We start from the raw sequence: 23,913 nt of genomic DNA, 5'->3' as shown, positions 1-23,913 counted from the left end.
CAGACAACTAGACTCATGGAACCCAGAAAAAGAACCACAGACAGAACCCCCTAATTAAAATGCAGTGTGGGGGGGGGGGCGGAAAGATGTCCTTTTCAATAAATGTTACTAGTCACTTGGATATACATATAAAGCAAAATATCCATGTTGATCCTTACCTCAGGGCACATACAAACATCAGCTCTCTAGAGTGGAGAAAATATCTGCAATACGGTATTTGACAAAACACTCAATTACAGAATATGTAAGAAACTTAAAAACCACTGCTCGCTTAGAAAGCATATACTAAACACAGCATTCTTCTATATTTCTTTTATTTTACAGATGGCACTAGCTTTTCATCCTTCCTTCATATACCAGAGTAAAACCCTGGAATTTTCATTGTTTATTCTATTTCTGTAATTCTATATATCTAGTCATTCAATAATGTATGTCAATTCTATCTTCTCAATGTCCTTCACTTTGCCATCTTTCTATACAGATTATCTTTTCAGTTTTTACTTTCAGAGAAAATTCTCATAGAATTTATTTGGAAGTTTTCACGTAAGAGGATTTATAAACCATAGTGTTATTAGAAATAAAATGAAGACATGAAACGTTTTGTCTGCGTACTTACGTTAGAGGTCTCTGAGTTGCAATGATATAATCCGGTCTTCCATTTTTATACACTAAGCGTGCATTAGACTGAACCCAGGTCCATCGATTTTCTTTGGTAAGAAGCCTGAATACTATCATGCCACTCTCTCCAGTCTTAATCACTAAAATCAAATACAAAAATTATCAAACCCCAAATCAACATATTAAAGAAAATCTCTGAAACACAGCCCCTCTAACATACTTTTGGATGTGTTTCATTTATCACCAGAGATGGTAAATGTCTTGACAACTTTTAAACATAGTATGTTAAAAAAATGCATGGAAACAATTCTTCAGAGTTGATTTTTTTCTATTTCAGACTAAATTTATTATTTAGTAGGTTAAAGGGAAGATTAGGTCAGAAACTTCTGATAACACGTTAAACTATAGAGAGAGTACCCAGTTTGGGGAAAACACAAAGATAAAAATTATTTTCATTTTAAAAAGGGAACATTTCTGTCATTTATGCTTTAAAATTGTGTAATAAAATATTAATCTATATTAACAGGTTTATAAATTAGTGATGCCATTCAAAATGCTATTAAAATTGAGCAAAACATTGACAAATGGTCATTTTCATAGTAATTAAACTACTATATTCTTGTGTGGCAGCTGTAGAGCAGTTAATAAAGAGTGTAATTAGGTTAATCATAACGGTATGACACTGAGTGTAAGTTTACTCAAATAGTTGCCTTAAACACATTATGTAATATTCTGAAATATGTACTAGAACATATGCCATTTTCCAGGCATGTTTATAAGGAAATACAACTTACTCCGGATATGGTACTCAGCACAATAAAGCATATCAGCAGCATGAATAAATTGATATCCTGATCCTCTCATGCACAACTCTGCTTCAGTATAGCCTAAAACAAGTTTTCCTCTGTTTAAAAAAAAGGTAAAATAAGAAATTGGTTATATGCTATTTTCTGCACTGTTTTCCTTGACATTCAGAATTTTACATTAGCAGGGAGAAACAATTAACCACATTCATGTAACTGCTTTCTTTTGTTTACGGCTGTTAATTTCAGCTTTAGATGGTTTTCTTCTGAATAAAGAACACAAAAATTAGCACGGTTAAAGATGACTCTAACAGAATAGATTATGTAAATAAAACAAAATCTTTAATAAAAATGTACAATGCTTATACTCCATTTTGAGGGGCAAAGTTTTTCAAACCTATCTGCAATCCCGTATTAGATGAAAAACAATGATACATTTTGATAGGATATGAATGCTAATATCACAGTCTACTTCAGAATTTTCTGGAAGTTACTAAACTTCTAGGGCTAAAAATCAAACAAAGTTTGTATGTTATAAAAATGTAAAAAAACCAACAATAAATGTCATCAGGATACTGAATCTTACTAATATAAGCAATTCATCTTTATGATACAGAAATTGTGAAAAGTAAAAAATTATAAGATGATCTGTGAGCCTGATGAAATTATTTTAAAAGGCTATACTGAAAGAGTATGAAGTAACAGCTCACATAATAATAAACATTATAAGCTACACTCTGTTTTACATGCAAAGAGATTTACTGCAACAAACAATGAAATAAAACTGCAAAAGTTTTACTTACTTGGCATCACAAGCAGTGGGTGTAAAGTCTAGTTTGTGTTTGGTTCTGAAGATGAAATTTTTCGTTCGGATCTCAAGGATGGATGGTGGCTGAAGGGGAGTCGCTATGGCAAACAAAGCCAACTGAGGCGGTAGTATTGATCCATCTTTCCCTTTCTTATTCTGTCCATGAAGATACTTTAACCTGCCTTGGAAATTCATTGCCTTAAAAAACAAAACCGCTTCATTAAAATTAACACTTTAATACTGTGCATGTCAAAAGGCCTTATTGTGGCCATTTCCAGTACTCTTGGTAATTCCATAAAAGTTCCTGAGGCTGACTAATGCTATTTTCATGCCTTTCTCCACAGGAAGCCCATTACAACTATCCCCAAAGGTCATAGGAACACTATCTTAAAAGGCCTGACAAGGGAATTGTCACAACAAAATTGCCTGTGTCACTTTCTGAGCTCACAACTGCCCTGTTATTCACACCTAGCATACTAGTCCCCCCTCCTCTTGGCATTCAGTACCTACTTCCTCAATGAATGAACAGTGATAAAGTCATTAAGTACACATTAATATTCAAATTCAGATAAGCTATAGTCCATAGCTCACTGTCTGTTTCATAACTCATGGTAATCTTTTATAGAGAGATAAAATGCAATTTTATTAAAATGCTACAATGAATAATAAAATTCATGTAAAGAATGTAGAACTCTATTAACAGTAAAGGACACTTTTAGAAAACAGAGGAAACAAAGATAATTTAAATGTGAACATGACCAATTTAGTTGCTTAAAAGTGTATTAAACAGGGCGCCTGGGTGGCTCAGTTGGTTAATCGACTGCCTTCGGCTCAGGTCATGATCCTGGAGTCCCGGGATCGAGTCCCGCATCGGGCTCCCTGCTCAGCAGGGAGTCTGCTTCTCCCTCTGACCCTCCCCCCTCTCATGTGCTCGCTCTCTCTCTCTCACTGTCTCTCAAATAAATAAATAAAATCTTTAAAAAAAAAAAAGTGTATTAAACACGCTGAGGAATGGTTCTGACCTCAGTATATGATAGCAACACAAAGAAGAAAAGACCTGATGATATAAATTCCATCTCAGAAATACATTATTAACTGATCATCAGTACTAGGAAGACTATCTCAAAGCACAATTCTACCTCTGGGTCAGGAAAATTATCTTCAGAAATAAAGACATCAACAAAAATCACTGTTTGCTAATATTTAAGATTTTATTATCTATTTCAAATTCCTGATAACTCACAAAGGTAATGTGGATCATGCTTTGTTCTCTTCTGTACCCAGCGGAATCTTAAGGACAAAGACCACTACCACTGCAAGTATCCTGCTAGAGCTGCACGTTCAGCCTGCACGACGGCAGCTCACACCACGTGACAATTCTGCAATAATGAATATACAACGATTTTTCTAGGTGGCAGTTACTGTAGCTATGTAGAAAATGCCATGATAATTTTTCTTTCTGGCAAGGATTAAATCCAAAGAGGGTAAGCATTCTGTTGCTAAATAGGGCTACAAAATTCTCGGTTGTACACGTTACAAGAGTCCTAAAAATAGGCAAAATACAAGGTTCTATGTTATTTCACTCCATCTTTGTTACTACCTCCTACAAGACTGAGATTTTGAGTTATGGAAGATATTGGAAATCTGAAAAAAGTAATCTTTAAGTTACTTCCCATCATGAAATTATTTTAATAAAGGAGTTTTAAAAATACTCAAATCTAACCAAAGAAAATGGTTTCAGTTTTCTTTTTTGCTTTCTGAAAATAAATAATAATTGCCAGTATCATAAGATTTTGCACCTTACCAGAAAACCAGATGAATTATCCAGGAGACATCTGAGTCGGCACACGAAGCTCCTTTCCATACAGGAAGAGTTTTCTGGAGGAAGCTGGTCTGGGGTATAACAGCCTACTGCCTGTGGCAGGCCATTAGCTTCTGCAGAAATAATAGCAACATAACTTTGTGTGTCATTTTGCTGTATAATCAAGTGTTTGGATAGCTGAAATTTGTGTTAATTTCTAAACGGGATTCTATTCTGAATACAAAAAAGGAATAATCATTTTCAGAAGAGTAGCTAATGGAAAGAAACCAAAATGTACAGAATATCACTTTTACTACATACTTTATTCAGTTTTGTTTTTATATCTGTTGTCAACAATATCCATATTTTCTAATACCTTTTATCTTAACACTTTCATAGACTTCTAAAAGCATTGTATGTATGTTAATTACACTTCAATAAAAAATAAAAAATAAATTAAAAAAGTAACATAAAAAAGCATTGCACTGAGACAAGTTTTTATATACTTGCATATTCTAGTTTGCTTTTTTATTTGGTCCATTTTACAGACAGAACAATTTATACATACTTGAGTATCAACCTTATATATTTCTTCCAATCTCTCTCAATAGTGTAAGTGATTTTTATAAAATATAATACTGAGAGGGGCACCTGGATGATTCAATCCCGTTAAGCGTCTGAGTCTTGATTTCCACTCAGGTTGTGGTGTCAGGGTGTGAGATCAAGCCCTGTGTCTGACTCCGTGCTCAGCAGGGAGTCTGCTTTTCTCTCTCTCTCTCTCTCTCTCTCTCGCTCTCTCTCCCTCTGCCCTTTCCCCCACTGGCATACTCTCTATAAAAAAGTAAATAAATCTTTTAAAAGCACCACACTATCATTTGCATTCTTACCATCAATTCCTTGTCCAGAGTCTGTACACTGTGAAGGGTTTAATGTCCAGTGTAGCTGACGCTGAAATTCACCTCGGTCTTCAGTATGAATAAGTTCATATACGCTCTGATGTATGACATCAGACTAAAGAAAAAAGGTACAAGGAAACTTTTTTAAAGTACTGATTAAAAAAATGTGGCTTACTGAATTAATTTCAAAATGTAGCTAGATTACTGGGTGCTTGTCATTGGTGACGAATGCACATCAGATGGTCACAAAGCTCTCTAGTCATCCTGATAGGAAAAGCCAGAGAGAGGGGAGCACTGCTCAGCCAAAAGTTATCTGCCATCGCTTTCTTACCTGAATGCTTTTCAGTCAAGTAGGTCACCTCCTCACTCCTTAATTGCAATTTAATTTAAATTATTTTTTTATTTTTTTTAATTTAAATTCATTAGGTAACATATAGTACATCATTAGTTTCAGATGTAGAGTTCAATAATTCATACAACACATACAATACCCAGTGCTCATCACACCACATGCCCTCCTTAATGTTCATCATCCAGTTACCCCATCCCCCTACCCACCTCCCTTCCAACAACTCTCAGTTTGCTTCCTGGAGTTGAGAGTCTCTCATGGTTTGTCTCCCTCTCTGATGACTTCCCATTCAGGTTTCCCTCCCTTCCCCTATGATCCTCTGCACAGTTTCTTATATTCCACAATGAGTGAAACCATATGATAATTGTTTTTCTCTGATTGACTTACTTTGCTCAGCATGATACTCTCCAGTTCCATCCACGTCAATGTAAATCTAAGTATTCATCCTTTCTGATGTCTGAGTAATATTCCATTGTGCGTGTGTGTGTGTGTACGTGTGTGTATATCACATCTTCTTTATTGATTTATCTGTCAATGGACATCTGGGCTCTTTCCACAGTTTAGCTAGTATGGACATTGCTGCTATGAACATTGGGGTGCAAGTGCCCCTCCACTACATCGGTATCTATGGGGTAAATACCTAGCAGTGCAATTGCTGGGTCATAGGGCAGCTCTATTTTTAACTTATTTTAAATCCTATTTCTTTCACAAAACCATGTCTGAAAATCCAGTCATCTTAGACTTCTCTGAAGCTTAAAAGTATTATGTATTTCTTTCACTATCCTCTAATGATTTTCTTTATATTAAATTTTTGCTTCTGTGGTAGACTCCAAAAGAGTAAGGGATTATGCCTTGACCGGCTTAGAATCCCTCCTCCGCCTCTTACCTCTCAGCAAGTCAGACTTTGTGGCAGGGCCAGGTTTCACTATCTACCTAGTTTAGCTATCTAGACTTAAATTTCCCTGTGAATTTAATCTAGCCTTAAACCATCTTGATGCCATCCGTTACCCAACTGCCAGAGTTCTCATCTAAAACACAGACTGCAGCATACACATTCCCTTAACAAAAACTCTTGCAGGTTTCTGTTGTGTATATGACAAAATTTAAACTTCAGACTATATAACACTGTAGACACTGCTATTCAAACCAGCAGCCTTGGCATCACCTGTGAGCTTGTTAGAAATGCAGATTCATGGACCCCACTCTGACCTAGTGAATCAGAATTCTATCTGGAAGTGAGGCCCAAAGATTTTAGAGTTTTACAAGTGAGTCTTAGACACATTAGAATTTAAGAAATACTGATACATAAGAAGAGCTAGTATTCAAGTGTACTCACAAAACTGTTCTCAAATTAGATGTTCTTGTCCTTCAAATACGACAAATACCTTACCACTCCATTTATGCACCATTTACTCAATAACATTAAACAAACTAAACATGTTCATCTCTTAAAGTATTTCCAGTCTACTGTTTACAGTACTTGTATCTTTTCTTTCCTGTGTTCCCTCCACAACTGTCCACCCGTCTAAATCTTATGTTTTCTTTAGGTTAGCTTAAATACCATTTCCTTCAGGAAAGCTTCCATAATCAGCTTGAGTCAGAATTAAAGGTATGAGCCATGATATTTTTGCCTATACCTTTACGTATCACCTCATTAATTTCATAGTTGCCATATGCCCTCTGGTATCCGTAACCAATGTGATAGCAAATATTCTCTTGTCTGCCCACCCGCCTCCCCTGATCCAAAGCCTATCTGTCCCCAACGTGAATGTTTCTTATATATAAAAAAACACAATCTCCATGAATCTGATGAACATATAAGAAAATTGTAATGTAGTAAATTATTTATAAAAATTATTAGCTACAAATAATTTTATTCTATAGCATATTTTAATTGACATTTTATATATACAAATTATCATTTATGTCCCTAAAACATATGACACATAAAAAGTAGTTAATTTTCTCAAAAAAAAAATTTTTTTTTTTTTACATGGCCTGAGAAAAATATACTTACCTGCTGAAACCCCAGGTAATCTTGTATGGTAGAAGAAGCATAAAAGACCAAAGCATCTGTGGTGACAACCAGCACAAAACCATTGAGAGCCTACAAGGAAAAAAATTACAAAATTAGTAATGTGACTAAATAACAATATTGTCACTCATAAATACTGACTTCAGTTAAGGCTGTTAGTTTTATTGCTGAAAAATCTTCTCTTTAAAATGGTTAAAATGAGGGAGCCTGGGTAGCTCAGTTGGTTAAGCAACTGCTTTCGGCCCAGGTCATGATCCTGGAGTCCCGGGATCGAGTCCCACATCGGGCTCCCTGCTCAGCAGGGAGTCTGCTTCTCCCTCTGACCCTCTTCCCTCTCGTGCTCTCTATCTCTCATTCTCTCTCTCTCAAATAAATAAATAAAATCTTTAAAAAAATAAATAAATAAAATGGTTAAAATGATTACATCTCAAATACAGACATTCCATCTACTGTGCAATGAGAGGAATCTATGCATACCTTTTGATTTTGATAAGGAAAAGCTTACAGCTCAACTTAATGCTCAATCACAGCAACTTTAATACAAAATTGGATCTTCTTCTTCATGCTTTGGATTTTCAGAGATTATAGCTATGTGTACCTGGTGAGTCGCCCCAGGATGAATGGTGGTGGCACCCATCGGGAACTTAAATGTTTAATAATTAACACCCTCACAATTAGTCTTAAATTTCAGTTGGCAGTAACAGTTACACCCATTTTTATATTTTCTCCTTCTGAAAATACCTTCTTTGTAGAGAACAGTATCCACTGATCATATGCATTTTATTTTGTAGAGTGTGATGCTTGTTTGAACAGTCAAATGAATTTAGTACTTTCCAATAAGCTCATTATGCCAGAAAAACACAAAGATAACTTAAGGTACAATATCACACACTTTTAGACAAATGTTAATTGTCAGAAATTAACCGAAAGCCTTTAAAAGAATATGTGCATACCAATTTTATGTATATCTTAAATGATCTTAAATACTATATGGAACAAGGTTATTACTTACATTGAATTATTATTAAATCAACAGAAAGAATATGGTAATTACATATTAATGAAAGAGATTATCATTTTTTAGTCTTAATCACAAAGATCTGCCCTACTTATCTGAAAATCATGATGAGGTTCACTTGCTATTCAATATAAGAGAAATAAACTGCAACTGATAGTGTTATTTATAGTTTCAACTGCTGTTAACTCAAAAACAAAGCCACGGATTCTATTAGGCACAGTAGTGAACAGCACTGGGCAGAACATGATTAAATAAATGAAAATGACTGAAATTAATAATGCATAATGAAAAGATACAGAAAGTCTTTTTATTTTCATTTTTATTCTTTATATAATAGTAATAAATTTAAGCTAAGCTTGAAGGTAATTATTTTAAATTTTTCTTAATAAAACACTTTAACATTTTCTTTATGTATCTCCTTTGTTAAAACTAAAGGAAATGATTTGTCATTAAAAGTTTCATGGCAAGTAGTATACTGTATCTCTGGAAACATTCTCTAAGTCTTAGGGATACTCAGTTGATAATCACATGTTGAAAGTATGAAGTTAGATGCCATTATGGCAACTGTATGTAATGAAATATGCCATTTTCATATGTCTACAGTGTTTCTGGTCATCTCCTCCAGAAGAGATCCCTCCAACCATGGTCCTAGCAAATCATATAATAGGCGATGCTTCCTATTGGAAACTAGTTTACAAGTGATATCCAATATAATTCATAACAGATGCATTTATTTTAAATACCTAAATGTTTCCAATTTTCAGATAATTAAAAAGTGACACTAGTCTTGCATTAGTATTATTTTATTCTCTGTCCTTTACATAGAATATGTTTACAATTTGCCTGAATATTCTAGGGTGGAAAAAATCACTGGCCCATAATTTAAACTGCTTTATCAAATGTTAAGCATTCCATATTTGTTTATTTTCACTTGAAATAAAGGACTTCCTTATTACTTTACTCCATAACCCAAGGTGTGTGTTTAATCACATAAAGCAGCAATTATAAAAATGTTTTCCTATGACCTGAACAGGAGCCTTTATGTTTCAAGCTATTATATACATAAAAATCCTCAGCCAGGGATAAGAAGAGGACTCCTGCAAATATTTAATTTGTTTAACCTAATGGGGACAAAAGTTAATTTTCACAATTACAAAAATAATAAAAAACGTTATTAATTCTTGGGTTACACATAAGGATTTTCAGAATGAATTAACAGAGTTACTAAAAGTTGAGGCTACTTTCTATCATGATGGCAAATTAAGTTCTTCACTCCGTTCACTGGATGGAACTGAAAATGATCACATAATAGTACATATCACATCACACATCTTCATGCTATCTGTTTTTCAACAAAATAAATGCCTGAGAATTTTAGTTAAGAATCAAGCATCATATTAGTTCCAAGAAATAGAGCAAAAAAAATAATAAAATATATTTTTTTAAAATTAAAAAAAATATTCTCTGAGTTCTAAAACAAAAATTAGGGTTTCTAGTTGTTGAGATAATTTTTAGCATGTTGATAAGACACACCCCATAGCTAAGAGACAATACAGTTACAAAACACATTGAAAAATAAAATTCAGGTTAAGAACAATTTTGAACGATTAAGTAAAGACAATTAACTGTTTTAATAAAGCTACATTCCTGAAAAAGCATATATAAATTCAATGTCTTAAATGAGAACCTTTAAAATAATCTAAGAGTTCTTGCTAAAGAAATACAACAGGGAAATTACTAATAGACTTCCAATCTACTTGATACAATTACATTTTTTCATATACTAGCATTACACCACTATTGCAGTTCAGATGAAAGTGACATGAAACACTGGGTGAGTTCTAAATAAACTGGAGTAACTAAAAGACTGATTCATTAATCTTTCATTTACCATGTCTTTATTGTGAGAAACTCTATTTACTAAAATTTACCTGTAGTAAGAATTCTCCTTCTTGCAGATGCAGGCCTTCTCTGAATTTTGTTCTACAGTTTTCCTGGATTTCATTTCTGTCAGCTGGGGAGGACTGTAATGAAACTATGGAGAAAAGGGAAAAAGCAATGATATAGTTAAGTAGTTCCTCAAGTAAGTGATTTCAAAGGACTATCATGGAAAATCTCTATGTACATCACAAAGACACAATCTGAAATATTGTTGTCTACTAGTTAAGTAAATAATCCTTTGTCAATGAGTGGTTTCCAAATCAGTGGACAGATTGTGAAAAATAATTACAAATAATTTATTAAAAAATAATAAAATTATGAAAAATTAGTTGTGATGAGCTCATTATGATTTTTGGCATATAACTTAAGAGTTTTAAAGAATTGCATGGTGCCACTATACAAACTCTTCCCATTCCTATTCATTTACTTTTGAGAATAAGGTTCCTCAGAATATAACCTATAAAAAGGATTTTAATATCTATCTATCTATCTGTCTATCATCTATCTATATCTATCTAAACAGTGAACTTGTAGTGGTGAGGAGAAAGAATCAAACATCAGCCTTATTAAGAAATATATTTCCATTAAGTTTAGAATCCTCCTGTCTAGTTTTAGAGTAAAAAGCAATTAGTATTGTTACTAGAGTCTTGTTAAATTTATAAATCAACTCATGGAGATTTTTTTTCCAGTGTTGGTACAACTTTATTCTTTTTTAAGGTGGATTTATTTTTTGTTTTTATTTTTATTTATTTCATTAACATATACTGTATTCCTGGTTTCAGAGGTAGAGGTCAGTGATCCATCAGTCTTATATAATACCCAGTACTCATTACATCATGTGCCCTCCTTAATGTCCATCACCCAGTTACCCCATCCCCCTGCCCCCCTCCCCTCCAGCAACCTTCAGTTTGTTTCCTATGGTTAAGAGAGTCTCTTATGGTTTGTCTCCCTCTCTTGTTTCATCTTGTTTTATTTTTTCCTCTCTTCCCCTATGCTCCTGTTTTGTTTCTTAAATGTCCCTTATCAGTGAGATCATATGATAATTGTCTTTGACTGACTTATTTCGCTTGGCCTAATACCCTCTAGTTCCACCCACGTCATTGCAAATGGCAAGATTTCATTTTTTTTTTGATGGCTGCAACTCATGGAGAATTAACATATTATAGATTTCATTCTATCCAAGAACATGTATGTGTTTCCTTCTGTTCAAATCTATATTTTTTGTCCCACTATGGTATTTTAAAGTTGTTCGCAAAACCGATTTGCACATTAATTTTTATGTTTATTCCTATATATTCCATCTTCAAAAGTGGCTCCTCCTTCATTATTATCTTCTAACTGCTTGTGGATTATGTATATAAGGAGAAGTCTGATACCATGGCGGGATGCTTACTTCTGGAGGTAGCAGGCTGCAATGCTTTCTCTCCTCCCTTCCATCTCTCTTCTTCATCGCACACGTGTGTGTGTGTGCGTGTGTGTGTGTGTGCATGCGTGTGTAGTCTGGGAGGCAATACAACTGAGGCGTAATAATAGCTACTGTGTAAGCACTCTCAAATATCATTTCATTTAATATTAGTAAGTGACAGAATTAAGTTCACATCTTAGTTCTGCCATTTACTATATGTGTAGGCTCTCTGAGTGTATGTCCCAATATGTGAACTAGTAACTGAAAACAAACAACAAAAAACCATCTTGCCAGGTTATTGTGAAGAATAATGAGAATATATGTGAAGTTTCTGGCATACAGCAGCTCAGCAGTTCAATAAATGGTAATTATTAGCAGTGTTTCCCAGATCCTATAGACTATCTTATTATAAAGTATAACCTTTTCAATACAATTACAATATATTTCCATTTTTCTTATCTATTTTTGACCTTTAATATTTAAATAAGAGAAATCATTAAACAAAATGGACTTTGATATTTTAAGACATTTCATTAGATTTTTATTGTGCCAAAGATCATCTGGCTCGGTGAAAAATGAGATTTATTAATAACCAGATTTTCTCTCAGTTTGAGCAAAGCCTCACATATAACACATGTTCATGCTGAAGTCTATTTTCTGGTAAATCAATGCATGTGTCACACTGCAATCTTATGCCAAGTTCTTGCCTTTGCAGAACCTGAAACACACCGCTTTTAAAGAAGAGGCCAGAAGTTTGGCCTCTGAATATAACAATTTCAAAAGGCCAGAGAACATATTTCCTTAGGCCAAAAAAATAGTTTGAGGTACATAAATTGATCTAACAGCTAATCAAGACCAAAGGAAATGCTTAATATTTCTCACTGAAAAGAAGAGAAAAAGGCCTTTTCTCCCTTCCTATTCTGCTGCTGCTTGCTTTCAAATGGCCAAGTTTGTTTGAATGCACTAAAACCTCACAATGTCAGGGTTAACTACACTGTTACTTTCCCAAAAGCTCCAGTATGGGGCACCATTTTAAGAGTTAAAGCAAATACCCATAAGATTTACCATTAAAAAGAAAACAGCAGGGCGCCTGGGTGGCTCAGTTGGTTAAGCGACTGCCTTCAGCTCAGGTCATGATCCTGGAGTCCCGGGATCGAGTCCCACATCGGGCTCCCTGCTCGGCAGGGAGTCTGCTTCTCCCTCTAACCCTCTTCCCTTTCGTGCTCTCTCTCATTCTCTCTCTCTCAAATAAATAAATAAAATCTTTAAAAAAAAAAAGAAAAAAAAGAAAACAGCAAAACCAAAAACCCTCACATTGCAGAAAGAAGCAAAGTAATTGTAAAAATGGATAGATGTTCCTAGTATCAAATTTTAAAATGTCTAAATTATCTTATTAGGAATCTTTTAAAATTAATTTTTAATTAATAGAATTGATGTCAGTTCCAACTAGAGTTACTAGACCACTGAGACTATTCATCTCAGAGTAATTTACGATTTGTTTCTGGCCTTGTATTGGGGATACCGGCCCACATAATTAGACATCAGACAGAATCTGCCTTGAGTTGGGAATATAAGTTAGGAAATAAAGAACCAGAAAAGAAAGTCAAAACATTAAATAGCACAATGGGATTTCATTGAAGTCTTACAGGAACTTGAAAGAAAAAGTAAGGAGAACAAACTTTTTTAAACAACAACGCTTACAATTCTAAATGTTGGGAGGTTAAATATTTAATATGTGTAAGTAGGAAAAGTGACAAGTGCATATTAAGGGAGGATCACTAGAGAGTTCTTCCAAAAATATTTCTGTTGCTCTTATGTTTAAGGTTAATAAATAGGATTTAAATAAATACTGTGCAAAGATGAGTCCAGAAAAGATGAATTCCCTTAGCATTCTCATCTTAAAAATACACCAATGTGACTTTTTAGAAATCTTACTTTATGTCAGGGCCTCTTGACCCAAACTATGCAATTTTTGCCCCTCCACAAAGTTTTACACCTCTATTTCTTGACCTCCTACTACCTCTCCCTTTTTTTTTTTTTTTTTAAGATTTATTTATTTGACAGAGACAGACACAGCAAGAGAGGGAACACAAGCAGGGGGAGTGGGAGAGGGAGAAGGTTTCCCACTGAGCAGGGAGCCCGATGTGGGGCTCGATCCCAGGACCCTGAGATCATGACCCAAGCCAAAATCAAGAGTTAGATGCTTAACGACTGAGCCACCCAGGCGCCCCAACCTCTCCCTTCTTAAAGTTGGTTTTTACCACCTTAATACTAGTCACTTTCATGTATACATTTCTTGCCTTGATTAGAAAGCAAGAGAAGAGGAAGATGACATGGGGTACTGTTACCAATGTCCTTCCTACCAAGTAGGTGGCCTGAAATAATTTCCTTAATAATAATATGTGATACTTACTGAGCACACACTGTATGCCAACAACTTTCCATATATTAGATCTTATTAATCTTTATAATAATATCCTACGAGACTGGTATTGTTTTGTCCTTTCAATGAAACTGAGACTTAGGTTAAGAAATGGTCTCCAGGTCAGAGAGTTTGAAGTAGTGGAGCCTAGATCAAACCCAGGGAGCCTAACCCTTCGTGTTCACGCTATGATTAACCACCTGCTGGACTCCTCCCCTATGCCAAACACATGTGACCTGTAGTGTCTTCATCTGTATGTGAGGCAGTGATACCTTTGGAGACACATTCTTGTTAGGGCTAAAATAAGATGTAGAGTACCTAATTTATGCCTGTAAGCCACAATTTGCAGCCCAGGATAGAGAGAGATAATGGGCTAAATGCTGAGTTGATATACCTTCAAACCTTTATGAAAAGCTGACACTAAAAACAAGAATCTATTAGGACTGCTATGATGTCTGTACAACATAGATTTGAAAGTACTTCACAACTTTAAGTTGTTATAAAAATTATATGCATAATCAGATACACAGGACACTTTAGATGCACAGGACACTTTAAACATTGCATCACTGGAACTAAATTCTCGACATTTTCTAGAAACAAAATGTAATATTTGAAAGTAAGTCACAGCCAATTCCGCTACTTGTGAAGCATTTGCTGAAATAAACATTTGTTAAAATCTTCCCCATCTGCAAGAACACTACACCTTCCAAAATATAACAACCTGACTTTAAACAGTCTGTGGAATATTAAGATAATAAAGCATTGAAATATTTCAACTCTTTCCTCACTGAGAAATCAATGAAGCAATTATACAAGAATTTAATCTAATTGATGAAGGAATCTAGAATGTAAATATTATCAGAACATTATCAAATGGTCATTTTACCAACTGATTCAAATCTTACTCCCACAAGTATTTAACCATATCCATTTCCTATATGACAGTTTCCTTCCTTACACATCTAAGCTTGGATTTCCACTTCTCCCTACAAGCCAAATATTTCCTCTTTGAAAAACATGCTCTGTATTGTTCAACAGAGAAATTCATGAAGGAGAAATACTGGCATGTGGTAAACTATATTTTGTATGTTACTATAGTTCTCGATTAAACAGAAAGATGACAATATCTTGCCAGGAAAAAGCGTAACACTTTTAAATCTCTTTGTGTTGATATAAATTCAATTTATTTTATTTTATTTTATTTTATTTTATAATAATATAAATTTATTTTATTTTATTTATTTTATAATAATATAATATATATATAAATATAATAATATTTATCATCCCCTTTATTACTTCTGCCAGAAAAAGTTAAATTCCATTCCCACAGTGATATAAGCATAAAGCAAAGCCATCACTATAAAATTCAACCACATAAACTTCTATAAATTAAAAAGAGTTAAGTAATGCAGTATTTCTCAAATATAAGGAAAACAGTCCTAGCTTAGTCCAGGATGAATTAGTATTTACAAATAAATTCCAAATAATATAGTAAGTGTACCTAATGAGAGCTTCTTCTACATACTTTGGGGTAAGAGAGAGATATTTCATTTCAACACAAAGTTTTCATTGGTTTGTAAATGAAGTGTTCTTTTGAGGGGAAGAAGGAAGAAACAGAAACTAAGAAAACTATCTTCTAAGTTTCTAGGACACAAAGATTAGGTCTACACAGTTTACCCAATACTGTCCGATGATATTGACAGATTTTTTTTCTACCTAGAAATCACCAATGCAGAATGAAGGTAAATTCAGTTTTTAAAAATGCAAATGTTAGTTTATACCTTTACGAATGAATGTAGGTTGCACAACTGGTAGTTTACGTTCTTTTTAGCAAATCTGCAAAGCAGCATTTTAAAGCTGATTAAGTCCTTAAAAGTTAGACTTATGCCTGCTCTCAATTAAGTGGAAACCAACTTCCAAAGATGTTTAACATTTTCCCAGTTTTACATTTCATTATACACAATTCTACTGTAACTGTGATAGGTCATTGAATTAACAGAACCAACAAGAGCAGTTAGTTTACCTGTTCAGTGGGGAATGAGTTGCACTGAGCTTTCCACATATACAAGAGTGGAATTCAAACTGCATTCTGTAGCAGACTTTAATCAAGTAGAGCAGTGATTCTCAAAATTTCACAGACATTAGAATTAGAATCATAGGAAGGCTATGGCTATTAAAACACATTGCTGCACTTCACCTTCTAAAATTTCTGATTTGGGAGATGTAGGATGGGGCCTTATAGTTGGCGTTGCTAACAACTTCCCAAGTGATGCTGAGGGACCAGGTGCCATATTTTAAGAACCAGTGACTTTGGAAATTTACGATTTTGGAAATAACTTACAAGTGTTCCAGATCTCACTGCCTTATTATTTTCTAAAATTATCATTCCTCTGCTTAGAATGCTTTTATTATATAATATGAGTGTCTTCAGGAAATTACTCAATGCCAATTTTATAAAGATCAAAAGAGAAGCACATAATTTAAGACCAAAACAAAAACTTAAAAATTCTGTATGTATACATATACAGCAATAGCACATGGCCCAGAGTTTACGTCCTCACCAAGTAAGGCGTGTCACCTCTACCTGAACTAATTGTCTAGATGTGTGTGCCACTTCCGAAAAAGGAAACAATATGGGGAAATAAATTATTATGTATTATGTTAAAAGGCTAAAAAGTTAATTAGCAAATTTCCATCTCTAAATCAAAATACAAAATTCAAGAGATTGTCAGATGATATGAATACCAGGTCTGAAAGACCTCTACGCATATTCCACAGTGACCACAAAATCATCCATTAAAACATGTAAAATATCAGTATTCCACAAGAAATAATTATAATTTATATAACAAATTTAATTATAAAATTGACTTTTCACATCTCATTTTTTAGGATAAATCCACCACAAACTTAAAGCATGGGGCACACAAGCATTCTTACTGTCCATGCTGAGAAGATGAAGACCCTGGGCAACAGTGAGGTTAAAGGTCGTATCGAAGGTCACAGGATTAACCTTTATGTCTCCCGCCTGCCAGTGCTTTTGTTACAGGACAATCTCCCTCCATCATGCTAAGATAAAGAGAAGGAATGCTGCCTTGGTAACACAGAGACCAGACATATGACACTAGACACTATCAACAATCCAGCTGACAAAAGAGTATCTGTAAAACTGACCATAAAAGGCACCCCACATTGTATGAGAAAATTTAAGGCTAGAAGAAACCAGAATAATTCAATACAATTTTAGGCTAAATTGATTCAATGTGACTACTTATTTCCCTTCTCACAACCGCCCACTGCAAACACCTGAATGGTTTTCTGGCTTTTGTGGACAATCAAAAGCCGTAATACTACTCCTGTAGCATTATGATTTTTTTGGTATGGACTTTATTTTCACTTTAGTTTGTATTTTCTTGTGCGATTTTCTTTTGACTCTCTAATTTAAGAACTTGAAACACCAGATGAAGGCATCTTTATGCAAAGTATCACCTCAGCACAGTTTTGTATTCTGTATACACACAGATTTGCTTTCCTCTACCTCTGCTCATCTTTAAAACATCTCATCTCTGGTATTTTTTCTCTTATTCTATATGTTCTCCTCTGGAATATTTTATTCAGTTTCATGATTTAGAATATTATTCCCACTATATTACAATGACTCCAAAATCAAAATCTCCAGCTATGAATAAATGAATTTGAGTTACTGATTAAAAATGGTTGATAAAAAGTAGAAAAACTGTAAGAGCATGATTTAAAAATAAGACATAAACATGATTACTAAATAAAATGGTTAGTGGTAACACAACTGCATTTTATTACAGGCTTTAAAGTGATTAATTTTCTACTCTATGTGAATAGTTTCTAAAACACTATAACAGAAAGATGTTGTAGATTTCCATTAAGCAGATCACAAAGCCACACAAAAAAATCAAACGAATTAACTATGGGGGGGGGGGGGAGAAAAAATGCTAAAAGCTGGCTGGCTTTAATATTACCTCAATGGTAATCCTCCTTTTAAAAAAAGGAAGCTAAAGGCATCAATTTATGATCACCTGGAACTGTTCATGATCAAGCGATTAAGGATCACCGAGATATATATAACACTAGGTAATGATCAAAGAGAAAATCCATTAAAAAGCAATCAATTTTAAGAAGGAAAAAAGCAAAACATAATATAAAGGATATAATGAGTGCAGGTTCAGTCTGAATCTTTGATATATACTTGTCATTGTGTTTTTTGAAAATACTTGTCAAAGCAAATGAATACTCAGCGATGGAAGTATCCTATATAAAATATCATAAAATATTACATTTATTCATAGAATCTGGGGTGCCTGGGTGGCTCAGTTGGTTTAGCGTCTGACTCTTGATTTCAGCTCAGGTCATGATCTCAGGGTCGTGAGATCAAGCCCTGCATCCAGCTCTATGCTGAGTTGTATAGTCTACTTGAGATTCTCTCTCTCTCTCTCCTCTCTCTCTCTGCCCCTCCACCCCTGCTCATGCTCTAAAAATAAAAAAAAAAATTCATAGTATCTAATGAATCTCTTAAGTTAGACTATTTGAAGAACAGATAAATTAAACTCCTTATCCAAAGAGATCATATTATTAAATGTAAGAGCCAGGATTTAAATACTACTTCAACTAGACTCAATAAGAATATTCTACTATTCTTTTTATTCATCCATGTTTCAATTTGCATAGATTTGATGAATAAAGTCCATGCATTAAAACTTAAAAGAATCTTTAAATTTTATAGCTTTATTTATGGAAGCTATCATGAATGTTATAATTAGTTACATGTTTTAGAATATGAATTCTGGAAAAAAATAGCTCAATTATAAAAAAAAGTAGGTAATACCAGAGATAAAAGAAACTTAATACTATGTGATGATTTCAAATGTGCTCATCTTTTAGGCAAACAAACCTACCATAGACATTTCTAGAATTAAGAAATCACATTTGCTGTGACACCGTGATACTGAAATTTTTGTAAACTACTTGGTATATAGTAACTTAAAAACTATAGCAATGCAGATAAAATTGGCGTACAAATCCCATGAATGAAAAGCACACATATAAACCCACTAAACTTTATTATAAAGTTTCAACCCTCAAAAGGGCTTTTTATTTAATTCATTTCTCTGCTTGTTCAAGCTCATTCTTTGCATATATGTTTCTCAAGATAGTGTTCTGGGTTACACAAACACCAAAACAGGATTGAAATCCAGAGAAACACACAAGCTGAAGATGAATAAACACAATAGCTCTCTTCTGAAAACCTAAATGAACTGGAAATGAACTGTTAAATAACTAAAAGAGGAAGATCAAGAAAAGAACACAGATAATTTTTTTAATTTAAAATAAACAAAGATCCATGGTAAGCAATGAGGTCAATAAACGTTAGCTCATCACATCATGTAAATTAACTGTTGTCATCATCCCCTCAGGGAATTTTTAGACTTTGTGAATTCAGAACATTCCAGTATGTAAATATTACAACACTTATTAAAACGGTGATTGTTCTAAGTATGTGTAATGGTTCAAGAATCAGATTTTCCCCTATGTTACTTAGTTCTTAATTTTATTTATTTATTTGAGAGGGAGAGTGAGCATGAGAGAGAGCACGAGAGGGGAGAGGGTCAATGGGACGCGGGACTCGATCCTGGGACTCTGGGATCATGACCTGAGCCAAAGGCAGACGCTTAACTGACTGAGCCACCAAGCCGCCCTATGTTACTTAGTTCTTGAACTAACCAGAAACTGTTCCCTCTAACAGCTGCATAATGCAGGAGTCGGGAATTAGAAACTCAGATCCCCAAACTCACTTCTGTCAGGCTTCCTAAAATCTAGACAAAATCATCTCTTTCTTGTTTCTAAGTTTTCCTTTCCACAGATTAAATTTATAGATCTCAATTATAAAGATGTCACAAAGAATAACCCTGGCTTAGATATAATGGAGGAAATAAAAGACCTCACAGTTAATAATTATATTTTAGTGGTGTAATATGTACTATGAATATTTTATTGAAATAACAAATACTACATGCCCCTGATCCCCACTATTGCCTCACTGAAAGAAAACCTTTCTGCTTTTCTACTTCATTAGATACTTGTGTCTCAGCAGAGATATGAATTAATCATATCCATGTTTTTAAATTTGGGGATGCCATCCAGAAGTAAAATAATTTAAACACAACACTTACATAATGATATGTGTTTTAAAAAGTGCTAACAAGGGGTGCCTGGGTGGCTCAGTTGTTAAGCGACTGCCTTCGGCAGGGTCCTGGGATCGAGCCCCGCATCGGGCTCCCTGCTCCGCGGGAAGCCTGCTTGCTTCTCCCTCTCCCACTCCCCCTGCTTGTGTTCCCTCTCTCGCTGTCTCTCTCTCTGTCAAATAAATAAATAAAATCTTAAAAATAAAATAAAAAGTGATAATGAAATCTAACTCAAGTTTTTTTATATGCTGCAATTACTCTTACTAAGGGTAAAACATTACTATACGGATTCAGAAATTGGTCAACAAGCCCAATGTCCGCTGTTTGACCTGGGACTAAAAGACACAATAGGGTAGGAAACAAGCCTTTCCCTTCATATCAACCAATTTCAGAGGCTGGGCTGTAACCACCCAAATCCTAGTCTCCCAGAATAAACTATTATTGATCATAGTAATTAAGTTATTTAAACTTTTAGTTATTTTCCCTCTCAGAGGTAACATGGTATTTGAGTTTAATACCCATTTTGTGCAAAAAACAAAACAAAACTTATTTTGTGACTTTAATGCTCCACTTTTCTTTTTAATTAACAAAGGAAGGTTTAATATTAATATTCTAGAATGTGGTGAAGAAGTCTGAACATAATGTTAAAGATTTTAGGTGTTCAGTCTGTATTTCCAGAACCTAAATCCAACTGACTTGTCAGATCACAGCTCCATTTGGTCATTTAACTGTCCTCAGGTCTGGACTGATTTAATCTGTCTTGAGAGGCAAAAATGGCACTTTACCATGTTTAATCACCAACATCAGAAAACAGCAATTTTGGATTTGGGGTATTTATTTTCTAAAAACACTACAGACTCTACAGAGAAACTTCAAAAATACATAATTTTGAGAAGTCTTCAGGGGAAAAGAGAAGGTAACACAGAAGAGCAATATTACTGTGAAAAATGAATAGAACTTAAACAGCTTTTACTATTTTAATTAGTCTCTCATTATTAATATATTGCAGTTATTAATCTTAAAACATGTCTACATGTGTGCATTGTGCAGAAACTAATAATAAAATATCAACTTATTCTAGAATTTTTAATCTATCAAATTTACAAAGGGAGTGATTTTTTAAAAAAAATAGTCTATGTGCACATTCCATCTATGCTGATGAAAATTTTAAAAGTACCAAGATTGCCGGACTGCTGGGAGGTACAAAAGGAGCATCCAACAAAGAAGAAAACAACCAGTGAACCACGAACAAGATAATACCCGTAAAGAGAAGGCAAAGGAGCAAAGAGATAGCTAACGAATGCAAAGGGCAGTACTGATTTGAGAATGGTGCAGCTGATACTAATTTGTCCTAAAAAGATGTATGTAGCTTTTCCATTTGCATCATTAAATACTTGTACATGTTTCACTGTATGAGCCAGCCAGAGGCCACGTACAAAATTTTACTGCGATAATTCCATAAAATATTTTTCACATCTGTTTATTTATAGATAGAAAATAAGATAACTGATGGAACCAACAACTATAATTGGCTACTAACAGATTATCTGGAAAAAGCAAACTATTAACATCTTAAAGTAAGTTCTAGAACTGTATTTTGAAAAACATAATCTAGAATTTCAACATGAATTTTACATTGTTTTTGAGATATAAGTTAGTGAAATTGAGGCAATAAATATTTATTGACTGCCTGCTATGGCTCAGACATTGTTCTAAGTGCTTAAGATACAGCAGTACACATAATATCCTCAAGGAGTTTCCATTGTAGTTAGCGAAATAGACAATATATAGTACTTTTAAGTGTGTTAGAAAAACTAAAGCGTTATAATATAAAAATGAAAATTTTTATAATGATTACTTCATCTGTGGCATACACAGAGTACAAAGTAAAAAATAATTCCCTGACAGTTCTCTTTATTGTCTAGAATATATACAGGTCAAGAGTTTTCAAGGATTAAACAGCCAAAGATTCTTTCAATTATTTCTTCAGTTCAAACCACAACTAGTATCTAATAAAACTTCAAATCTTCTTACTTCCCTTGGAAATGATCCCTTAAGTGTTGCATTAATAATATTGAGTAGGCACATTTTTAAAGGATCCCCATACTACCTTTGTCACAGTTGCTGAGACACTATTAGAACTACAGAGAGCAGAAATCTTTTCCTTCTTTGTGAATTCAGCACCTGCCCTGTGTTTAAATAAAGTGCAATTTTGAATTACAAGATTTATTATAAAATACTTTTAATCTACTACTGTCGAAGAAACTGCTTCTAACTTTACCATAACTGAAAAATAACTATAGTTAGTCCTGTTCAAATACTTCAAAGTTATATTTCAGAATGTTCTGATTAATTAGAAAGGGATAAATAATAGTGTGCTTAAATCTTAAATGCTCTTTTCAGACAACCGTAGCAGTAGTCATGGCTTCAGAGTTTAAGAAGATCCACCCAACCTGGATTATTTAAACTCGCAATAAATAGATGTATTTTCTTGGAAAAATATCTATTGTTACAGTAAAACTTGAGTTTCCTTTCTAACAAGATTGTATGATTACTCGTTTATATTGTTCTTTCCGCAGGAATTCACACACCCCCTGTTTGCATCCTGTTATTCACTTAGAGCTTCCCTTCACTTCGCTATACTGTTTCCCTAATAGCGGGAGAGTGGTTTTAACTGCACATAAAAATCCTTGTCAGTCAACATGCTCCAAGTCTCCTCGTTTGCAGCACTTAGTATTTGTTCAGGTCTCAGGAATTACCTTGAAAAATTTATTGTCTCTGTCCTTTCAAAATGTTGCATTGCCTTCCTAGATCACGGAGGTCTGGAGAAGACTATGGGATCTTTTCTACTAATTATTTCCCTCACCTTCCATCGAATTCTGTTCCTGTATTGAACAACCTAAGAAACTACTTAGGGTATGCACTCCCACTGAAACCTAAGCAAAACATTTATAGTCTTCCTAAAATTTTGTACATTTGGATTTGTCCTTCTGAAGGCAAAGAAAAAACAATCTTAAGTTATTCAGGCATAATCAAACCCAAGTTAAATCACTGCCTCCGACTCACCTAGGATGCATATGGAAAATACACATTCCTTGGTTCTACATAGAAATTACACAGAATCAGCATAAGAGGAACATGCCCTAGAATGTGCTAAATTTTCCCAGGGTCCATAGTCTCTCATGGTTCATCTCCCTCTCTGATTTCTCCCCCTTCAGATTTCCCTCCCTTCCCCTATGGAAGGTCAAGCAGTGAGCACTGCATGTGAACAAATGCTGAGGATCGGGACAGCATTCCACAAAGCCGGAGTGGCCTCAAGGTTACAGACTACAATAGGGGCTCCCAAACGGCCACATGCATCTAACCCTACCACTCAACCAGAGTTTGATTCTGCAGGTCTAGGGTGGGGCCCAAGATCTGGCATTTCTAACCAGTTGCCAGGTGACACTATTGCTGCTTGTTTGGGGACTACACTTTGAGAACCACAGATCGGAGGAAAGTCTTCAGGACTGCGCTATAAAAATGAGTCCTAGAAGAGAGAAGTAACTGAGATATGGTGAGGAAAAACAACATAGGGCATCTAGAAACTGGGGTTC

At 34.4% G+C, this 23,913-nt stretch overlaps 1 protein-coding gene across 1 annotated transcript in view; it reads right to left on the bottom strand.

Annotated features, from left to right (window-relative positions):
• AHR (aryl hydrocarbon receptor) overlaps positions 1–23,913 on the bottom strand; it is a 49,346-nt gene that overhangs the window by 14,227 nt on the left and 11,206 nt on the right. The window contains exons 3-9 of the mRNA XM_028118834.2: positions 10,260–10,363; positions 7,293–7,382; positions 4,918–5,041; positions 4,034–4,164; positions 2,225–2,427; positions 1,413–1,522; positions 617–758 (exon numbers count right to left, since the gene is read on the bottom strand). Coding sequence (XP_027974635.1) covers positions 617–758; positions 1,413–1,522; positions 2,225–2,427; positions 4,034–4,164; positions 4,918–5,041; positions 7,293–7,382; positions 10,260–10,363 — 904 coding nt within the window. The remainder of the gene's footprint in view (positions 1–616; positions 759–1,412; positions 1,523–2,224; positions 2,428–4,033; positions 4,165–4,917; positions 5,042–7,292; positions 7,383–10,259; positions 10,364–23,913) is intronic.

Source organism: Eumetopias jubatus, unplaced genomic scaffold, assembly GCF_037043125.1.
Source record: "Eumetopias jubatus isolate StellerSeaLion01/CBP00866 unplaced genomic scaffold, mEumJub1_p1.0 scaffold_14, whole genome shotgun sequence".
In the NCBI taxonomy this organism is placed as follows: Eukaryota; Metazoa; Chordata; class Mammalia; order Carnivora; family Otariidae; genus Eumetopias; species Eumetopias jubatus.
Note: the sequence above shows the minus strand (reverse complement) of the source record. Positions and strands in the feature narration are given on the sequence as shown.